This window comes from Hylobates moloch, unplaced genomic scaffold (assembly GCF_009828535.3).
Source record: "Hylobates moloch isolate HMO894 unplaced genomic scaffold, HMol_V3 SCAFFOLD_6, whole genome shotgun sequence".
Classification (NCBI taxonomy): Eukaryota; Metazoa; Chordata; class Mammalia; order Primates; family Hylobatidae; genus Hylobates; species Hylobates moloch.
In genome coordinates, this window is record NW_026652281.1 from 39,607,283 (window position 1) to 39,630,287 (window position 23,005).

Consider the following 23,005-nt stretch of genomic DNA (forward strand, 5'->3'; position numbering starts at 1 on the left):
TTTGTTGTTTTGTTTTTGTTTTTTGGATTTCCTTTTTGAGACAATGTTTTGCTCTCTTGTTGGCTCATCAGTTGTATGTGATTTTTTTTTTTTTTTGAGACAAGGTTTCACTCTGTTGTGGCACATCTGTTGTGATCAGTGGCATTATCACAGCTCACTGCAGTCTCAACCTCCCTGGCCTAAATGCTTCTTCCATCTCAGCCTCCTGAGTAGCTGGGACTACAGGCACACATCACCATGTCTGGTTAATTAAAAAAAAAATCACAGAGACAGGATCTCACTGCATTGCCCAGGCTGGTCTGAACTCCTGGATCCAGCAATCCTCCTGCCTCAGCCTCCCAAAGTGTTGGGATTACTGGTATCAGCCACTGCATCCAGCCTCCTCTGCCCATCTTTAAACTGAGTTATTTGCTTTTCTACTATTGAGTTGTATGAGTTCTTTATACATTTTGGATATTAACCCCTTAACAGGTATATGATTTGCAAGTAGTTTTCACCATTTGTAGGCTACTGTTACATTTTGCTGATTGCTTCCTTTGCTGTGCAGAAGCTTTTCAGTTTAATATAGTCCTATTTATTTATTTTTGTTTTTGTGGCCTGAGTTTTTGCTGTAATATCGAAAAAATCATCACCAAGGCCAATGTCCCAGAGTTTTCCCCCATGTTCTCTTCTAGGAATTTTATCGTTTCTGGTTTTATATTTAGGTCTTTCATCCAATTTGAGATGATTTTTGTGTATGGTATAAATAAGGGTCCCATTTCATTCTTTTGCACGTGAAAATGCAGTTTTCCCAGCACCCTCTGTCGGACAGACTATCCTTTCCCCTTTGTGTCTTCTTGTCAAAAATTAGTTGACTATATATGTTTGGATTTATTTCTGAGTCAAGACTTATTATAAAGCTACTGTCATCAAGACATTGTGGTATTGGCATGGAGACAAAACGATTGACAGAAAAGAACAGAGTCCAAATATAGAGACACATATAAGTACGAAAAATGAATTTTATATGAAGGTAAAAAGTTAAGAGAGAAAGAATAGTCATTTAAAACAAGCGGTGCTGGAAAAAGTGGATATCCACATGCCAAAAATATAAACTTCTAACCATTTCCCACACCATATACAAAAATTAACTTGAATTGGGTCCTACACTCAAATATAAATTTTAAAACTTTAAAACTTCTAAAAGTAAACTTAAGAAAAAACTTTTAAGACCTTGGGTTCAACAAAGTTTTCTTAGATATACCATCAAAAGTATGATCCATAAAAGAAAAAAATTGATTAATTAAACTTTATCAAAATAAAGATGTTTTTCAAAAGACACTGTTAAGAGAATGAAAAGACAAGACACAGACTGAGAGAAAAAGGATTTGTATCCAGAATATGTAAAGAACCAAGACTTAATTATAAGAAAACAACCAACCCAATTTTTAAAATAGGCAAACGATTTGGACACTTGACCAGTGAAGACATACAAACATCAAACAAGCAAATGAAAACATGCATGACATCATTATTCAGTGGGAAAGGGTAAATTAAAATCACAATAAGGTATAGAAGTATTAGAAAGGCTAACAACTAACCAGGCCAAGTAAGTGCTGACGAGGATGGGGAGGAACTGAAACTATCATAGACTGCTGTTGGGAATATAAACTAGAACAAAAACTTTAGAAAGTAATTTGGTTGTTTCTTAAAAAGTTTGACATGCAAATGCCAGATGATCCATTCATTCCACTACTAGGCAGTTTCCCAAGAGAATGAAAGCATTTGTCCAGATAAAGGCTTGTAGAGGAATGTTTACAGCAACTTCATTTAGAGTAGCCCCAAACTGGAAATCATCCAAAAGTCTATCAACAGCTGAATGGATAAACTGCAGTATATTCATTAAATAGAACTCCACTCAGCAATAAAAAGAATGACCTATTGATACACATTACAATATGGATTAATCTTAAAATAATTATACTTAGCGAAAAAAAGTGCTTACTGCATGATTCTATTTTTTAAGAGTTCTGAGAAATGCTAATACATAGTGACAGAAAGCACCTTAGTGGTTGGCTGTGACAGGGTAGTAAAAGGTAGAAGAAAGGAATTACAAACAGGCATGAGAAAATTTAGGTGCTATAGATTTGTTCAAAACATGTATCTGCTGCAATGAGATTGACAGCCTCCATTATTGTTTTTTTTTTTGAGACAGAGTCTCACTCTTTCGCTGAGGCTGGAGTGCAGTGGCATGATCTTGGCTCACTGCAACCTCTGCCTTCTGGGTTCAAGTGATTCTCCTCCCTGAGCCTCCCAAATAGCTGAGATTACACAGGCATGCACCACCACACCCGGCTAATTTTATTTTTAGTAGAGATGGGGTTTCACTATGTTGGCCAGGCTGGTCCCGAATGTCTGACCTCATGATCCACCCACCCTGGCCTCCAAAGTGCTAGGATTACAGGCGTGAGCCACTGTTCCCGGCCGCCTCCATCACTTTTCTGAGACTTGTGACATTAATAAATGTGTGATATCACATAATGAATTATATCATTATTTCAAATACCTGTATGACTTGGTGATCTGATATTTTCCAAATGACTGAAGCATGATGCTATAAAATCATGCATGGGTAAAAGACGCATTCAAACTGCAAGATCAACCAATGAACTTAATGTAACTGAATATGAAAAGTTCACTAATAAGATTTGAGATTCCACACTGCAAACAGCCTTTAGGAAAATTTAGCAAATTCTACTGTGGTAGACAGAATTTGAATATGGCCTCCCAAAGATGTCCTACTGTAATACCTGGATCCCTATGAGTGTAAGTACTACTCATAATATGTTCTATCATGTACAGTTGACCTTAAAAATAAGATTATCCAGGTGTGCCTGATTTAATCATACAAGCCCTTTTAAAAGTAGAGAGTAGCAGATTTTCTGAGGTATCAGCACTTTTCTTTCATTAGGGGGAAGGCGTGAGGAAAGTACCAAACAGCAGCAGAGTTTTAAACTTTAAACAGACAGGTCTGAGTGCCTGAACTTGCCTTTTCATTTTACTTCATCCTCCAAGGAGTTCAATCACTTGGCATGACTTCACTTCTTTTAAGTAAAAGAGTGGTGCCCAGGCAACATGGGTGACTGGAGCACCTTAGGCAAACTCCTTGACAAGGTTCAAGCCCACTCAACTGATGGAGGGAAGCTGTGGCTGTCAATACTTTTCATTTTCCGAATCCTGCTGCTGGGGATAGCGGTTGAGTCAGCCTGGGGAGATGAGTAGTCTGCCTTTCGTTGTAACACTCAGCAGCCTGGTTGTGAAAACGTCTGCTATGACAAGTCTTTCCCAATCTCTCACGTGCGCTTCTGGGTCCTGCAGATCATATTTGTGTCTGTACCCACACTCTTGTACCTGGCTCATGTGTTCTATGTGATGCGAAAGGAAGAGAGACTGAACAAGAAAGAGGAGGAACTCAAAGTTGCTCAAACTGATGGTGTCAATGTGGAGATGCACTTGAAGCAGATTGAGATAAAGAAGTTCAAGTATGGTATAGAAGAGCATGGTAAGGTGAAAATGCAAGGGGGGTTGCTGCGAACCTACATCATCAGTATCCTCTTTAAGTCTATCTTTGAGGTGGCCTTCTTGCTGAGCCAGTGGTACATCTATGGATTCAGCTTGAGTGTTGTTCACACTTGCAAAAGAGATCCCTGCCCACATCAGGTGGATTGTTTCCTCTCTTGCCCCACGGACAAAACCATCTTCATCATCTTCATGCTGGTGGTGTCCTTGGTGTCCCTGGCCTTGAGTATCATTGAACTGTTCTATGTTTTCCTCAAGGGCGTTAAGGGTCGGGTTAAGGGAAAGAGCGACCCTTACCATGCGACCACTGGCCCGCTGAGCCCCGCCAAAGACTGTGGGTCACAAAAATACGCTTATTTCAATGGCTGCTCCTCACCAACTGCTCCCCTCTTGCCTATGTCTCTTCCTGGGTACAAGCTGGTTACTGGTGACAGAAACAATTCTTCTTGCCGCAATTACAGCAAGCAAGCAAGTGAGCAAAACTGGGCTAATTACAGTGCAGAACAAAATCGAATGGGGCAGGCGGGAAGCACCACCTCTAACTCCCATGCACAGCCTTTTGATTTTCCTGATGATAACCAGAATTCTAAAAAACTAGCTGCTGGACATGAACTACAGCCACTAGCCATTGTGGACCAGCGATCTTCAAGCACAGCCAGCAGTCGTGCCAGCAGCAGACCTCGGCCTGATGACCTGGAGATCTAGGTACAAGCTTGAAAGCATCAAGATTCCACTCACTTGTGGAGAAGAAAAAAGGTGCTGTAGAAAGTGCACCAGGTGTTAATTTTGATCTGGTGGAGGTGGTACTCAACAGCTTATTCATGAGGCTTAGAAAACACGAAGACATTAGAATACCTAGGTTCACTGGGGGTGTATGGGGTAGATGGGTGGAGAGGGAGGGGATAAGAGAGGTGCATGTTGGTATTTAAAGTAGTGGATTCAAAGAACTTAGATTATAAATAAGAGTTCCATTACGTGATACATAGATAAGGGCTTCTTCTCCCCACAAACACCCCTAAGAATGGTTCTGTGTATGTGAATGAGTGGGTGGTAATTGCGGCTAAATATTTTTGTTTTACCAAGAAACTGAAATAATTCTGGCCAGGAGTAAATACTTCCTGAACATCTTAGGTCTTTTCAACAAGAAAAAGACAGAGGATTGTCCTTAAGCCCCTGCTAAAACATTCCATTGTTAAAATTTGCACTTTGAAGGTTAGCTTTCTAGGCCTGACCCTCCAGGTGTCAATGCACTTGTGCTACTGTATTTTTTATTCTTGGTATCAGTTTAAAATTCAGACAAAGCCCGCAGAATAAGATTTTCCATGCATTTGCAAATCTCAGCGTTATACATATATTCTTTTTCCATCCACTTGCACCATATCATTACCATCACTTTTTCATCACTCCTCAGCTACTAGTCACATTCATTTAATGGTTTCTGTAAACATTTTTAAGACAGTTGGGATGTCACCTTTTTTTTTTTTTTTTTTTTTTTTTTTAGCTACAGTCAGGGAATCAAGCTATGCTTAATATTTAACAATCACTTGTATGTGTGTGTAAGAGTTTTGTTTTGTTTGTCATGTATTGGTACAAGCAGATACAGTATAAACTCACAAACACAGATTTGAAAATAATGCACATACAGTGTTCAAATTGAAACCTTTCTTATGGATTTTTGTGGTGTGGGCCAATATGGTGTTTACATTATATAATTCCTGCTGTGGCAAGTAAAGCACACTTTTTTTCCTTCTAAAATGTTTTTCCCTGTGTATCCTATTATGGATACTGGTTTTGTTAATTATGATTCTTTATTTTCTCTCTCTTTTTTTAGGATATAGCAGTAATGCTATTACTGAAATAAATTTCCTTTTTCTGAAACGTAATCTTCGATGCTTGAATAATAGAATTTTAGTACCGTAAACAGGCTTTAGTCATTAATGTGAGAGACTTAGAAAAAATGCTAGAGTGGACTATTAAATGTGCCTAAATGAATTTTGCAGTAACTGGTATTCTTGGGTTTGCCCTACTTAACACACAGTAATTCAGAACTTGTATTCTATTATGAGTTTAACGGTCTTTTGGAGTGACCAGCAACTTTGATGTTTGCACTAAGATTTTATTTGGAATGCAAGAGAAGTTGAAAGAGGATTCAGTAGGACACATATAACTAATTTATTTGAACTATATGCTGAAGACAGCTACCAGTTTCTCCAAATGCCTTTTTTAAAACTCATCACAGACGACTGGTGAAAATGCTGAGTACGAGACTTTTCTACTTGCATGTCAGCTACATAAACACTTTTGTACAATGAAAATTACTAATTTGTTTGACATTCCATGTTAAACTATGGTCATGTTCAGCTTCACTGCATCTAATGTAGACCTAGTCCATCAGATCATGTGTTCTGGAGAGTGTTCTTTATTCAATAGTTTAAATTTAGTATTAAAAAAAAAAAGTAGAGAGTATTCTTTACCTAGTAACATAAGAGACAGTTAGAAAAATTCAAAACACTTGAAGGATTTAGCAGGCCCGTGCTGACTTTGAAGATAGAAAGACCATGTGAAAAGGGATGCAGCCAACCTCAAGGAGCTAAGAGATGCCCCTGGCAGACAGCAGGCAAAGAAACGGGAACTTTAGACATATAGCTGCAAGAGACATGATTCTGCCAGCAATTGAATGAGCTTGGTAGCAGATTCTTCCCCAGAGCCTCCAGATAGCAGTTCAGCCTGACATCCTGATTTTGGCTTTGTGAAACCCTGAGCAGAGAACACAGTCAAGACTGCCAGGACTTCTAACCTACAGACCCTGTCAGGTAAAAAATGGGTGTCACTTTAAGCCCTCAGGTTGTGATAATTACTTATGCAGCAATCAAAAGCTAATACATTTACATAAATCAAAATACACAGAAACTGGGATCCAACAATCCCACTACTGAATTTTCACCTACAGATACACTTCCAAATGATTCTTACAGTGAGCCCAAGAATATCCATTGAACACTATTTGTAAAAACAAATAATAAAAATAAAAATGACCAAACTATCCACAAATAAAGTTGTGGTTGAATAAATTATGTAAATCCACAAAATGGAATATTCTGTAGCCATTACCAAAAAAAGGTAGAATTGTATAGATAACTGCAAAACAGTAAAACCATCACACATTATAGTAATAAGAAAAAAAAAAAGCAAGATCTGAAACAGTGTTGGAGTATAATTTGTTTCATAATTAAATTTAAAGCATCTGCATTAAACATTTTTCTGGAAAAAAATTTAAAAACTGTAAGCAGCAATTAGCTTTGAGATATAACTAGATTGTTGAGTGGAAGGTTTCATTTTCAATTTTCTACCTTTTACTATATTTTCAATTTTCTAATGAAGTTTATTATTCTTATTCATTTAAAAAACATAAACAGAGGTTACTAGTCACAGTCTAGATAAACACTTGCTTGGCTCCTGTACAAAGCTATCTTCTTTTGTTTTATTTAACTAGGACTTGTCATCTGGTATTTGCATCTATGGTCCTTTAACAATTGCAGTAAGACCAAAATCACCTTTCCTCAAGTCCGTCCCACCTCCCAAATCTAAGTTTTTCAGTGGCATTCCTTATTATTCAGGGTCTTCATTTGTACCCAAGTAAATGTTAATATGTATTTTTATAATATTTACACATTTAAACCATTAAAACCTACAATGTACTTAACACAGACAATGCCATCTTGATGAAGATAAAGATGATAATGATCTAGGTATTCTGCAGTTAGAAATATTACAATAGCAAGCAAAGCAGTATAACAAAACAGGACCCATAATTATAAATCATGAAAAATTAATTTCTGTAAACAGAAATTAATGAGCAATCTACAATATTATGTTTACTTAATATATTTTAATTAAAATTAGAAACGTTTTACATATTTCTTTAAATTTCTCCTAAAATGAGTAAATAATTGTTAAAAGTAAAGCAAATCCCTTTCACTTATTAAATACTCTATTTGTAAAGCTTATGAAATCAAATTTTACTTCTGACTGTATCTTCTACAACAGGAAGTTGGACAATGAAAAAAACTTTAAAACATACTATTAATATAGCACTTCAAAGTTTTCTTTGTTGTCAAAAGCTGTTAACATAAAGGTGTTGAAAGTCACCAGAAATAAATACCAAGACAGATTTATAGACTGATAGCCTTTTTGTTTGTCCACATATGAAAGAAGTTCATAATCCAAAAGTGATTCAAAGCATTGTGAGATTACTATATATAACCATGTCTGTAATCCCAGCACTTTGGGAGGCCACGGCAGGAGAATCACACGAGCCCAGAAGTTCAAGACCAGCCTGAGCAACATAGTGAGACTCCATTTCTACAAAAAAAAAAAAAATTAAACATCAATTTAAACATTTAGAAGAGAGGTTGTGTGGAGATGTACTTGGAAAATAATACACAGTGAACTAAATATAAGATAGTACTATCACTGTTATAAAGTCTAAGTACACTGCCTTTTTCTAAATAGTGTTTTGCACATAAAGATATATAACTGAATTCCATGTGTAACTATATTCTAATAATAAATCTGTCTTTTTAAAAAAGCAGTTGACATTTTCTAGAAAATAGCAAAGTGTTATAGCCTATAAAAATACTGAGTATAGGTACAGACTCTTGTTATCTGGAAATGTTAAACAAAATCCTTGGAAACTTTACAAGGAGAAATCAAAGAGATTGAACATATAAAAACAATAAAACATGACATTAAAATGTCATCATGCAAAATTCTCAGATCACATTACCTGAAACCAGTTCCATAATGATGTAGACAGGCTGTCTTTGTGTGCAAACTCCTATAAGTTTGACAATATTGGGATGATCATATTGCTTGAGAATTCTAGATGAGATGAAAATATAAGAATAGTTATCATTTGAATAATAAAGCATTAATTTGTGATCACAAATAGTGTTTACAACTAGAATACTCTTGAATCATAATTCAATTTTAAAAATTTCAGTATGACCCCAAATTATGATAAATTGGATGTATACAAAGGAGTAAAGCCTTCCCTCAGTGTCTGTAGGAGATTGGTTCCAGGACCCCCGTGGATACGGAAATCTATGCATGTTCAAGTCTCTTATACAAAATGGTGCAATATTTGCATACAACCTACATGCACCCTCTTATATACTTTAAACCATCTCCAGATTACTTTTAAGACCTAATATAATGTAAATGTTATATAAATAGTTGTTATACTGTATTGTTTACGGAATAATAAGAAAAAAAATTCTGTACATGTTCAGTACAGATGTAATCACCAACATTTCCCCCCGCTAATATTTTTGTTCTGTGGCTGATCAAATCCACAGATACAGAACCCATGGAGACAGAGGCCGAACCATACTGATACATACTGGCAACATAATGTGGATGCAAATGAGTCAATTCTACTTAATTTAATATTCTTTTAAAAATTATTATCTACTCTGAATGATTAACAACCATGTTAAATAGAAATTAACTAGTTAATCTAAAACATGTACAACTCCCTTCAAATTATAATATCTGGTTTTAGCCACTACCACAAAAGTATAGCTGAAAAGTATTAGTGGGCCAAAAAGTGTAAGCTGCTGGGGTAGCATATATATATATATATATATATATATATATACATATTTTAACACACGCACTTGATTTTAAAATACATAAAATAAGAAATGATTTTATACTGGTAAATGCTACAGGGTAACCATTTCATTGGATTTTGTAATAGTTAAATACTTTCTTGATCAGTATCAACTTCAAAATGGTAGAAAGAAAAGTTCTGAGAAAGTTGGCAAATGGATAATTGAATAATACAGTTTCAACAGAGACTTCAGCTGAAGCAGAGCAGACTTTCTTTGGATAAGGGCAAAATTTCATCAGAGGGCTATGAAAGTAGGATAGACTTGAAACCATGTCCCTAAAGAGTTAAGAAAAAAAACCTCAACACAGTAATGACCAACAAAAATTCTTGAGTTTGCAGGATAGCACATAAAAAAAAGAAACAACTTGCTCAATCACCAAAACTCCCGTTGCTTATAAAAGAACTGGCTGAAATTGGTTAGAACAAATAGGGCTGACTGGCATCTGTGCAGGAACAAGCTTGCTAACATCACAGCCTGAATTTCCACTGCATGGTTCAGACTAACTCCCCCTGGATTTGCATATATGAACCATGAGATTGCATGAAGAGATAACTGTGTGTGGCCAAGGACTTTCCAGGCCTCCCATTTCCCCTTCCACCGATCACTCAGTAATTTCAGAATCTACCCCCTCAACCTTTTCTAATAAAACTATTGCTTTGAAATCATTAAGAGTCGATGTTTAATAATAAGCTTTTCTTTTCTCAAAGACCTGGTGTCACAGTATTGGCTTCTAGCACACTGGGCAGTGAGCCCCTTCTACCTGATAATGCACTCACCTATAGGACTCCAAACATGAACTAAAAATAAACTAGATTCCCTCAAATGCCTGTCTGTCCCAATTATTTCTATTACCAAATCTTATTCTTTATTATCAAGTTATAAATTCACTCATCTTTGAAAACTGCTGTATACTTTCCTAAGAGAATGAAAAAGGTAACTTTGGAGAAAGATAAAAAATTTATGCTTGTATTGTACATGTACAACTAAACCAAGGATAGCTATAAAAATGTTTTAGATAGACAATATAAAAAGACAGAAATGAAAAGACTGGGAAGAATTTTAAAGGAAATATTCTGCTAATAACTTTGGCCTTGCAACTTCTACTAGAAATTTAAAAGAAAGGTTTAATGATGTTTGACTTTAATACTTTATTTAATTTCTCAGGTTAGAAACTTTTTTAAAAATTTGCACAATGAAGCATGAACTCAGATAATATTAAATATCTAAATATATAGTTCTAGCGTCTACTAAAGGATACTTGGAAGTTTGCATGAATATAAATTTCGTTTTTAACATAAAACTTTATAATTTCACCTTAAAAGAAGAAATTAAACTCTTCACTTCGCAATAAAACAAGTCAGAAAGCAAGAAATTAAAATATTTTTGAAAATATGTGAGGCACAGTCTTTTACCTTAATACTCATGAACAACTGTAAAATAATGAGGCTGTGAATTTCAGTTGTGTTAACATGCCTCTTAATTCATTATCAGAATTTCTTTTCTGACTTGCCAACAAGTCATGAAAAAGATTTACCACTTTACTCTGCAGATATTTCATAAATGCATCCAACTAGTTTAGCCATTGCCATTATTCATTTTTAGATGATGAATTAGTACATATATTAGTATATATACATGGCTCTATGCCATGTAACTTATGAATAGTTCTCTTGTTGCCATGGCAATATTCTCCCATTGCACTTTCCTTTTAATACACAAACACATATGAATCCATGTATCCTGTTCCTTCCCCATCCATCCATCTGTCCATCAATTCATCCATTTCCCACCCACATGTCCATCCAGCTTACTCTTTCCAAAGTGGCTTTCAATTTGTTTTGTGTTTTGTTGTATATAATCAATTTTATCACTAACAGAAGAGTTTTAACTACGTGCAACATAGGTAGCACGTATTATTTTCTATTATTTAGCTAATAATAGAAAAAAGAGAATAAATCATCTTAGAAGATTAGAAATGAAAAATCATGCAAACTTTAGAAGAAATGCCAGATACTAAGCTGAAGAAATATGAGGTTCTCAGAAATGAAACCTAACAGCTGAGAAAAGAGAAGCAAGCAGTACTATCTAAGGAGGGTAGGGCAGATATAATCTAAGGAGGGTAGGATAGATATAATTATATATTTAAATGTATATGTAAGCTATACATTTGAAGAAGAAATCTGAGGTTCTCAGAAATGAAACCTAACAGCTGAGAAAACAGAAGCAAGCAGTGCTATCTAAGGAGGGTAGGACAGATATAATTATCTACTTAAATGTATATGTAAGCTATACAGTTTATGTATATAATACAGTAATATTTTTATCATAAGCACAGTATTGCATATATACATATATGTATGTGTGATGAAAGCAAAATATCGTTAACATTTTAAGAACTTGAATAATACTGCTTTTTAACACCTGGTTTGACTATGATTGCTGAATTGATCTGCAGACTATCACAAAAGCACAAACTTTTGGATTCCACACTGTAAAAGTGCTTACCCCTATTATTTCAGTAAATCACAATTTAAGATGTCTTCAAACTTACATTTTAATAAATCATTTACATAATAAATACATATTTTGATTACTTTAAATAACTCACTTGGCTTCTTGTAAAAATTTTATTTTCAATTCCTGAGGAAGATCTTCTTTACATGTTTTAACAGCAACAGAAGTTTTATCCTTTAACGTGCCCTTATATACTTCACCAAAATTTCCCTGAAAATAGAAATACATTCATTGTCTGGGGTAAATGACAGCATGTATATCTTTGCCAAATACAAGGAAAGGTACCAAAGAGGAGGAGGTGCTTACCTACATGTCACTATTACCTATGATGAACTAATTTCTATCAGACATATGAACGTCTAACTTTACTCTATGGCTAGGACATATTTTGGTATAAAATGCCTGATTTGGCTGGGTGTGGTGGCTCACGCCTGTAATCCCAGCACTTTGGGAGGCTGAGGTGGGCCGATCACGAGGTCAGGAGATCAAGACCATCCTTACTAACACAGTGAAACCTCGTCTCTACTAAAAAAATACAAAAAAATTAGCTGAGCATGGTGGTGGGCGCCTGTAGTCCCAGCTACTTGGGAGGCTGAGGCAGGAGAATGGCATGAATCCGGGAGGCAGGGCTTGCAGGGAGCAGAGATTGTGCCACTGCACTCCAGCCTGGGCAACAGAGACTCTGTCTCAAAAAAAAAAAAAAAAAAAAGCCTGATTTATAGTGTATTTATTTTAGAAGAGAAGAAATTTTGAAATCTATTTTTCAAAATTAAATCTAAAACATTACTGAGAAGATAAACAAGGCTAACACACTAGCACAATGGTTATTCTTGAGTATTCTCTTAGGTTTTTTTACACTGCATATGTATTTTTTACATAGCCATAATCATATTATGCAAACTTTTTTTCTTTTTTTTTCTGAGACAGAGTCTCACTCTGTTGCCAGGCTGGAGTGCAGCAGCACAATCTCGGCTCACTGCAACCTCCGCCTCCCAGGTTCAAGCAATTCTCCTGCCTCAGCCTCCCGAGTAGCTGGGACTACAGGCACGCACCACCACACCCAGCTAATTTTTGTATTTTTAGTAGAGATGGGGTTTCTGCATGTTGGCCAGGATGGTCTCGATCTCTTGACCTCGTGATCCGCCTGCCTCAGCCTCCCAAAATGCTGGGATTACAGGTGTGAGCCACCGCACCCGGCATATGCAAACATTTTATAATACACTTTAATGCTATTGTTGAGCAAGAAGTAACTAAACTAGAAGTCTACTATACTTACTGAGTTTTAGAGCACTAAGATGAATGTAACTTAATATTTCAAGTTCACAAGTTAAAATTTATACCTTGAACTATTGCTTACTAATAAATAAAATTATTAAAATACCTTAAAATATTTTTAACAAATCTTATATTCAATTTTTATTATTTAATCTAATAGTCAACTCAAATATTTATAAAACAATGATCATGTTTTCATAAAAAATAAACATACTTAAACAGTAAACATTCATGATAAATTTAAAAAAGGAAAATTGAGCTTCACATCTGTTATTCTCAAGAGATTGTCTTTTACCCACAATTGTCAGATTATTTATTACATCAGAGGTAGAGCTGAGAGAAGATATTAATTTACATGATTACTGCTGGGCCTCCACTTACCTAAAGCACTTACAATTCAGCTTGTCTAAAACTTACTGTTTTATTAATCAGAAGATTCTTCCTGGCTATATTACTTTTTTCAGTTACTAGAACCATCATTTGCCTTGTAAGCATTCAGACCCTACCTCCATAATACTTTTTGTCTTATTCCTTGCATCTCAGAAAGGTTACCCTGATTCATGATCTCAATTCTGTTACCTAAGCTGATCTCATCTTCAGTCCCTCACCTCTCCAATCCACCTACAACAGCACTGCCAGATTAATCTTTCCTAGAGAAAACTTTGATTATACTACTGCTTTGCTCAATATCCATCCTTCAATTACTATCACTTTCTTGGCCTCTATATAGCTCCACATTATAACCCCCAACTGTTACATGTGCTCTGAACTCAAATACATAGTGATCCCTAAATACGTGTCATGCCTTTTCTACATTTTTCCCTTGGTGGAAAACGCCCACCTCCAATCAGAAGCTGATACCTCATCTTTAAGTCCATTTCTTATGCCCCTTGCTCATGAAGACTTTGATTTTCCCAAAATTATGTCTCCTGTCCCTGAATACACATCTCCCCATTGCCCTTTCTGTCTTTCTAATGGTTTCTGCCCTATTTTAAGAGGTACTGGCACATACTAGGCATTTGAAAAATTTAAACATTAATTTAGCAACCATTATCCAGAGAATGTCAACTCTATCAATGGTGGTCAGGGGGACAGTCTTCAGATACTGAGAAATGACTATGCTTCCCCAGACCACCTCTTCTCTATCCGAAGAGGTGAGGAGGAAGCTCAGGACACTCATCACTCCGTATCATTCAATCATCATTCAGCGCAAACCTTTGCTTTAAAGGGGAGGTGAGGGACTGAATGTGAGATCAGCTTAGGTGACCGAATTGAGATCCTGAATCAGGGTAAACTTTCTAAGATGCAAGGGGTGAGACAAAAAGTCATGAAGCATGACTTCATCTCTGCTGCTGCCCTTCAGTCCCTGAGGACAAATCTTATGCCCCTTGACTGTGTTTATGTCAGTCAACGTAAGATGAGCCTGGTCCTAGGTTAATCTTCATCTCTCCCTCTCCAGCCCCCTCAGATTCAGCACACTTCTATTTGATCCTCCTTTCTCATCTATCTCCGACTTGCACAGTGCCTTCTGGAATTCACGGCCCATCATCATCAAAATTATATTTTCAATCTATTCTTTGATCATTTCCTTTAACTTCCTGTTCTAACAAAATCCTGGCTCTCACTTGAGAAGACCCAAATGGTGGATGAACTTCCTTTTGCCATCTAAACTTAAGTGATGACTTATATTCCCCACATATAATCCTACTATTGCCCTGTAGATAGAACACAGTGTTCTATTACCTACTTATGACTGCCTTTAAACCATTACCTCTCCCACATTCCTGAAACTCTCAGCTTTGAAAATTTGTCACTCAATTATATTACCCACTATTCCTCACTCCAGCTGTTATTTACTGTATTTGAAAATATTTTGTTTATTGGCAATTTGAGCCATTGGGTAACTGTCAGTCTACCCAGTGTCCTAATTCTTTGTAATTTCAATAGACATTTAAAGGACCTTCCAACAATTCAAACTCTCAGTTTCTTGAACATCTCTCCTCCAATTAGCTTGCACTCCAATCTATTTTCTAGGGTCATATCTTAAATTCTGCCATACCAATAATGCAAATGCTCTGTAACATCTATCCCATTCATCTCAACTTCTGGTTGGCTTCTATCTTTCTAGCTTACTTCCTCTTCTTTTTTGAATACTTATCCAGACTTCAAAAGTCCTTTGACTTTACAGGAACTGCCAATCTTTCAGTTCTATCACTTTTTACGTCATTCTTTTATTATATTCTCCTCCTTCTGTATTACACCTTAAATTCCATGGTCAGTAATTATAACTGCCTTCCCATACACTCTCAGTTTATTTGCTCCTCTGTTAATCTGTAAAACTTCCTTAGCAAATCTACAAGTCTGATTAAATCCAAAACTCTGCCTATTCTGCACCTATAAAGCTAATATGGCTGGAGAAAAACCATAATCATGCTGACTGATTTAACTTTAAATTCATGAACACAAACCCTTAGGGGGCCCTTAATGCTACTCAATAATCATATTTCTTTAGACCATTCACACTCCCAGTTTTCTGGATGACTGCTTCTCTTCTATTCTCTTCTCAAATCTCCCATCCTCATTCTTAGCTGATGCTTTTGCTTCCTACTTCATTTCAAGAATTGAAGCAATGTAAAGAGAACTTTGGGCTTTTGTCCCTATATTGACCCACCTACCAATTTTCCTCGCTGTTATAAAAAGTGAACTACTGTGTTTCTATTAACGTCAATCCTCCATTGTGAACTAAATTGCATCCCTTCTTACCTACTCGAGGATGACATTCCAGCAATTTTCATCCCTCTCTCTTAAATGATGAATTTTTACTAGATCATTCCCAACTGCAAACTAGTATGCTATTATTTTTCTCAAGTTAAACAGTAACAATGACAAAGCACAAATCATTCTCTTGAAACTATCACCCCAAATCTCTGATTTCTTTTGCAGCAAAACTTCAAAGAATTACATCTTTGCTGTCACTAATTCTCTCCTCCCGTTCCTCTCAAATCTATTCCAAACTGGCTTTCACCTAAAGCATTCCAAGGAAACTGCTCAGCCAAGTCATCAGTAATCTTCTCATTGCTAAATCCCATCTTGTTTGGTTTTTCAGCATCATCTGACACCACTGATCACTCTCTTCCTTGGTATATACTTTCTCTTCTTGTCTTCCAAGGCATCATATCTCCTGGTTTTCTGCCTTCCTTCTTGGCTGCTCTTTTCAACCTCCTTTGTGGATTGCCTCTCTTAACTCCACCTCTTAATGTTCAAGTGAGCAAGGCTCAATCCTTGATCCTCTTCTCTTCTTCATCTAGACTCACTCCACTGTTGAATCCATCTAATTGTGGTAAGTACCAGCTATATACTAACAACTGCCAGATTTGTACTTTTGACTCAGACCTCTTTTCTCTAACTCCAGACTTAATACCCAATAGTTTCCATCATCCCCACTTGGAAGGTTCATAGAAAAACTCAATACATCCAAAACTGAACACCTCCTCTCGTTCCCTGAAATCTTTTACACTTAGCAGTGAAATCTTTCTCTAATACCCCACATACAGAGTCCATCAGGATATTCAATTGGTTCAATTTCAAAAATACATCCAGAACTCACTACTTCACACCACCTCCATTGCTATCATCTTAACCTAGCATCATCTTTTAGTCAGGTAAGTTCAACTGCCTCCTAACCTTCCAAGTTGTCAGCCTATTTTCACAACTCCCAGAGTAACTTTTTAAAAAAGATCATGCCATTCCCCCTTTCAAAATTGCCCACCAGCTCGCCATTTCATTCATGATCAAAGCCAAAGTTACTACAGTGACTTACAAGGTCAAGGTAATTTATACCCTCATCACCTAACAGACTTCCTCTCCTATCATATTCCTTCTTGCTTACTGTCACAACCAAAATGCCTCCCTTGCTCTTCAAACAAATTTTGCATTGGCTGTTTACTCTGTGTAGACCCCTCTTCTCTCAGATGTCTGTGTGGCTAAATTTCCCACCTCCTTCAAGTCTTTATTCAAAAGTAAACATAAGATAATAAGGTTTATCTGGATTTCCTACTAAAAACAGCAACTACAACTAATAATGCTTCCAATCCCTCTATTTTTCACAGGACTTAGCACCCTCTAACATTATAAAATTTACCTATTTATTATGTTTATTGTTTATATTCTCCTCCTAGAGAGAATGTTAAGCTCCGTAAGAGAAAGGATTTCTGGCTACTTGCTCATTGAAACTGTAAAACGTGCCTAGAAGAGTGCCTTGCACATAGTAGGCATTCAAAAAACACTGGATGACTGAATATTTACTGAATACCAACTATCGACTATAGCTGCATCTGATACTGTATATCAAGTACAGTCTACTAAAAATATAGTGCTGAATACAAAAAAAAACCTCAGCATTCCTGCCATTACCTTATATTACAACTTAACTCCAAAGTCTCTAACGATAGGAATCATGGCTAATTGTCTTAATTAGCCATGCACTCTTAAGCAGTATACTGTAAATGATTATTTAAAATAGGCAGTGAAAAATGTTAAATAATCATTTTCTTGTACTTAAAAATACTGGATGAAATTAAGCTACGCACTGCCTCAAAGTCACAGTCTTTTATTTAAAATAAATTCATTAAGACTGACATATTACTTGTCGTTGAGAAAATAATTATTCTTTGAAATAGTCTAAGGAGCTAAATTCCTCCTAATACTTTATAGCAGAAACTAAACACAAAAATAGAAATATTTCTCTTTAACTAAAAATATTTTTTCCACAGTACTAAAAAGGCTGTCCTTCTAAACATATTCTGCCTTTATTTCAGTAAATGCTTTAGTTTTACAATTTATTATTTAACTGTATCATGGAAAATTAATCTTTGTAATATTTTTTGGCCCAGTTACTGTTACTGAGTTACCTAGAGCAAGGGAAAGAAGAAATATTTCCTTAAGGATAAGGAAATAAACCCAGAGGAAATAACATATGAGTCACTGCTTTTAGCTTGAGGTTCTTTAGAATTTACTTACTAAATATGCCAATAAAAATCTGCTTTCCAATAACAATTTGATGCTTCCATTTGGGAAAGGTATTTTAAAATAATAAATAATAAGAATCCTGCAAACTACATTATTTCAACAGAGATTTACTTTCTCAGAGATTTTTTAAAAATAGGGGAAAATAGTCAATTCATCAAGTTTACATTTGAATCAAAAAAGTAATGAGTAATCATTTCCTTATCTAAAATGTTGAGCCTTAATTAAGTTCAGTACTGATCACTCATATGTTAGCTTTTCCTAAATATATAGATTTTAAACTATTTTTTGTATCACACCATGAAGCTAAACTGAATTCACATTTTTATATATTAATGGAAATAATCACTAATTAAGTCACTGACAAAAAAGTGAATACTTATTCATTGGAACTCAATTATAAATAAAACAGTTATTAATAAATTTCAAATAGTCCATTTGGTTAATTCTCAAGTATCTGCCATTATTGTTAAATAACATATACTTGACTACGGCCTATGAGTTCAAAGAAACTTCCAACTACATTGGATGAAAAGGGACTCTTATTATATATAGTTGCTTTTTCTGATTAATAGAACTAGTTATAAAATTAATATTTATATTGAAACAAGTGTCTTGTCCACATTGTTAGATTGAAATATGCCCAGTGTTGTTACATACTATAATTCTATATACAATCCTGAAATCCCAAGAGGCAGTATTTCATTTTTTTCTAAACTATCACATGTAACCAGAAACAAAAAGAACAAGACTATTAGGTATTTATTTAAACTTTTATTATCTCACTGTTTCTTTTCAAATCTCAGTTCACTAGTTTTGACTTTACTGCACACTGAAATAAAATCATTATGATTTTTAGTCCTTCCAGGGGAAAACACACATATAATATTCTTAAAAGTTAAGAATCATCCTTAAATCTTTCAAAGACTTTCACACATCTATTTCAGTGAGCATCATAATATTGATAACAGATACAGCATTGTGTTCTAGTTAATGTGTAATGTGCCTTGCGGCAATATAAGAAAAGCTTTGAAGAAAATGAAAAAATCTGCAGTCTTCACAATCAATATAGAGACTTCTGGTTATTTAGCTCAGTTGATTACATACCTTGCCCAGTAATTCTCCCAATGTGACATCTTCATGACTGAGAATCCATTTCTTGTCCTACAGCAAAGAATAAGAACAGTTGTTTGGTACAAGCAAGGGTACACTTCTTGAAGTTGCATTTGAGCCAGTGGAAAGTCAACCTAAAGGGATATTTCATTCAGACCATTCAATCAACAGCACACTAAGAAGTTATAACCCCAAGATGCTGTAAAACAAATTTAAGAAACGATACTACACAATAGGATATTAAAGTCTACATTACAGCCAAATTCTATCAGAAATCTCACCCTTTGAAATGATAGTATCCCTGTAATTAGAACACAGCATGTACTTTCCACCAACCATAAAGTTTATGTTATGCTATTATTTGTCATTTCAAAAAGCTGTCATAAGTACATGAGGGAGTTTGATTTTATAATGCAAAATTTTCAGTTCTCATTTAATCTTAGAAATTTTTCTACTCAAATCATACTACTAAGAGCTAATTTTTCCACATATAAATGGGCCATGAGTTATAGCTGTCTATGACACTTCGTATAGTCCCATATCTTTCCCAAGTAATCTCCTGTGGTATAATAAAGCAACAAATACCAATTACAATATCACTAGGGTGCATAAGGCCAGTGATGCAAACATATCATTGAAAGAGAGCATCCCATTATCTGATCTCAAGTACTGATTACTAGAGGATATTTTATCATCTAAAAAAAGCTCAACTATGAAACCCCACAATACCATAATGTAAGAAAAAATATGTTTTTTAATGAAGGAAGGAAAAAGGAAAAAAAGTAAGAGAAAAGGAAGGGAGGAATAAAAAGGAAAGAAAGAGAGGACGGGAAGAAAAAAAGGAGGGGAGTAGGAAGGAAGAGTTGGAGGAAGAGTATTCTGGTTGATATATTTTATTTATGAGTTAGGTTTCTTATTAATGTTAGAGTATAGTTTTCCCCTCATTACAAAGACAGATTGAAACGTAATTATGATCTATGAGTTGTAACAAGTAATCAGACATCTTGAAGTAAAAATTCACCCTAACTATGACTTTAAAATGTCCTGGACAGTTATTTGAAGTGCATTACCTTCTGAAATACCATGTGGCAAACACTCCAGCAACACTCTCTGTTAGGTCAACAAAGGGACGACACTGATTTTTAAAATGCAATAGTTTTTATGCATAGTTTTCTGCCTAAATATAAAGTTGATGCTATAAAGATCCTGGAAGAAAACTTAGGAGGATAACCTCATGATCCAGTGGGTAGGCGAAGGTTTCTCAGAGAAGCACAAAAAAACACTAATTATAAAAAAGAAATGAAAATTGGACCTCATCAAAATTGAAAACATTTATTCAAAAGCATCATTTAAAAAATGAAAAGACAAACTACAACCTGGGAGAACATTTTTGCAATACTGAATTTCTATCTGATAAAGCATTTGTATGAAGAACATATACAAAACTCGTATCTCAACAACAAAACAAAGAACCCAGCTCAAGAAATTGTGTAAAAAAAGTTCAGCAGAGATGAACGAATAGCCAGTAAGAACCTCAGAGACACTTAACATCATTAGTCACCAGTGATACACAAATACAAATCACATTAAGACGGTACTTCATTTTCATTACTTCATACCCATTAAGATACTAAAATTAAAAAGATTAACAATATCAAGAGATTGTGAGGGTGTGGAGCAACTGTAATCCTTATGTATCGCTGGTGAAAATGCAAAAGCATTTTTTTCCCAAATGCAAAAAAAGCATTTTTGGATTTGGGAAAATAATTTGGAAGTTTCTTATAAAGTTAAACATACACATCCTATGACTCAAATTGCTCTCCTAGGAATTAACCAAAGACAAATGAAAACATATCCATGAAAAGATTCATCAAAAAATGCTGGAAGCAGCTCTATTTGTAATAGCCAAAAATTAGAAACAACTCAGATGTCCATCAAAAAGAAAACTGATAAGCACATTTTGGTACATTCAGGCAATTGACTATTTGGCAATAAGAAGGAACTTACTACAGATGCATACAACAGAGCACTTGCAAATCATTTTGCTGAGCTAATAAATCTAGACAAGCTTTACATACATAGATACTAATTCCATTTACATAAAATTCTAGAGAAGGACAATCTATAATGCTAGATATCAGAGAAGTGGTTGCTTGGGGCAGGAGTTGAGAAAGACTGACTGCAAAAGGGAAAGAAGCAACTTTGCGGGGGGTTATAAAAATGTTCAATTCCTGGCCAAAATGGTGAAACCCCATCTCTACTAAAAATACAAAAATTAGCTGGACGTAGTGGCACACACTTGCAGTCCTAGCTACTCGGGAGGCTGAGGCAGGAGAATCGCCTGAACCCAGGAAGCAGAGGTTGCAGTGAGCCAAGATTGCGCCACTGCACTCCAGCCTGACGACAGAGCGAGAGTCCGTAAAAAAAAAAAGTTCAATTTATTGGTATTTCACTGAACTATATATTTAAAACCTGTGGAAAATTTTATTTTATATAAATTATACATCCATAAAGTTCCTTTTTTAATAAAAAATAAAAGAGCCGTACTTTCCATTTGATTAGCAGTTCTGGGGTTTAATACTCCACCCCACACCCTATATATATAAGAAATGTTATTCTTCTAAGAGTGCCATCTGGCAGTCAGGAAAGTTATTTTCAAGTTGCAAACTGATTCTTAGACAGCTTTTCCACTTTAGACAGTGATAACCTAGGCAGATCAGCAAATCCTTGTAGTGCAAACCACTGAAAAACAGGATGAAATGTAGAAACAAAAACACAAAAAGAAAAAACAACAGAACAAAGAAAACCCCTAAACATCCATTCAAAGGCACTGGAGAGCTACCAAAATAGTGAAGTATTGACAGACTAAAGCTAGGTTAAGAAAAGAAGCCATGTCAAGGATTTATGGGCTACTTTTACCCTTGAATGCACATGGTCACTGGGAAAGCAGAAGCCAATAGGTTAAAAAATACAGAGAGAGTTCAGGGCCTGCAAGAAGAAGAGGCTCTGATAAAATACCCCAGGCTTTTAATAAACCCCAAACATACCACACTGTGGTAGAAAAAGTAACCTGGAAATGAAAAGAAGTAAGCCTACCTTCTAAACATGTCCATCATGGATTGAACCAAATTAGGGATTGGCAAACTAAGTCTGCAGACCAAACTGGCTCACTGCCTGTCATATCAAATTTGAATTTCAGTGTCCTTAGATAATTGATCAATAGATCTACAGAAATTATCCAGTCTAAGTTATAGATAGAAAAAAAAAAAAAAAGAACAGTAGAGAACAGAATGTTGGTCAGCAGAAACAGGAGGTGTGAGGGGTTGACGAATGGAGATAAGTTGACCAAACTGTACAAAGTCTCAGTCAGATGGGAGGAGTAAGTTTCCAAGATCTATTGCACAGCAAAGTGACTACGGTTAATAATAATGTATTTCTATTTCAAAATTGCTACAAAAAGCTCCAGATTTTAAATGATCTCACTACCAAAAATAAGTTATGTGAAGTGATGGATATGTTAGCTTGATATAATCATTCCACAATGTATACATATATCAAAACAACACATTGTACTCATACCCATAAATATATACAATTATTATTTGTTAATTAAAAGTAAAAATTTAAACAATAAAAAAGACATGTGACTCAGTCTGTAAGAGGCAGGGATAAATGCCCGAGGAGAATTCAGTGACTATTTTGATCAGAATTTGGTACCTGCAGATAGTCTGCAGAAGTGTTGATAGAGAGGCAAACTCCCAATCCATTAAATTGGATAAAGACAGGGTAGAACTACCAACCCTCTCCCCCTTAGGTATTAAATGGAACATTCCTAAGGAGACTGC

General features: G+C 35.4%; 2 protein-coding genes across 6 annotated transcripts in view; one reads left to right on the forward strand and one right to left on the reverse strand.

The window, feature by feature from the left end:
• FER (FER tyrosine kinase) overlaps positions 1 to 23,005 on the reverse strand; it is a 461,875-nt gene that overhangs the window by 156,598 nt on the left and 282,272 nt on the right. For 4 of the 5 annotated variants that reach the window (XM_032156698.2, XM_058440644.1, XM_058440645.1 and 1 more), the window contains 3 exons: positions 19,155 to 19,211; positions 11,842 to 11,957; positions 8,345 to 8,439 (listed from right to left, as the gene is read on the reverse strand). In XM_032156698.2, the coding sequence (XP_032012589.1) occupies positions 8,345 to 8,439; positions 11,842 to 11,957; positions 19,155 to 19,211 (268 nt within the window). Of the gene's footprint in view, positions 1 to 8,344; positions 8,440 to 11,841; positions 11,958 to 19,154; positions 19,212 to 23,005 lie in introns of those variants that run through there. The other variant, XR_009214069.1, reaches the window with a different exon arrangement.
• On the forward strand, positions 2,840 to 4,659 carry LOC116470954 (gap junction alpha-1 protein-like). Its single transcript, XM_032156696.2, is given in 1 exon segment — positions 2,840 to 4,659. A coding segment is annotated over 1 exon segment (1,149 nt). The 5' UTR covers positions 2,840 to 3,114; the 3' UTR covers positions 4,264 to 4,659.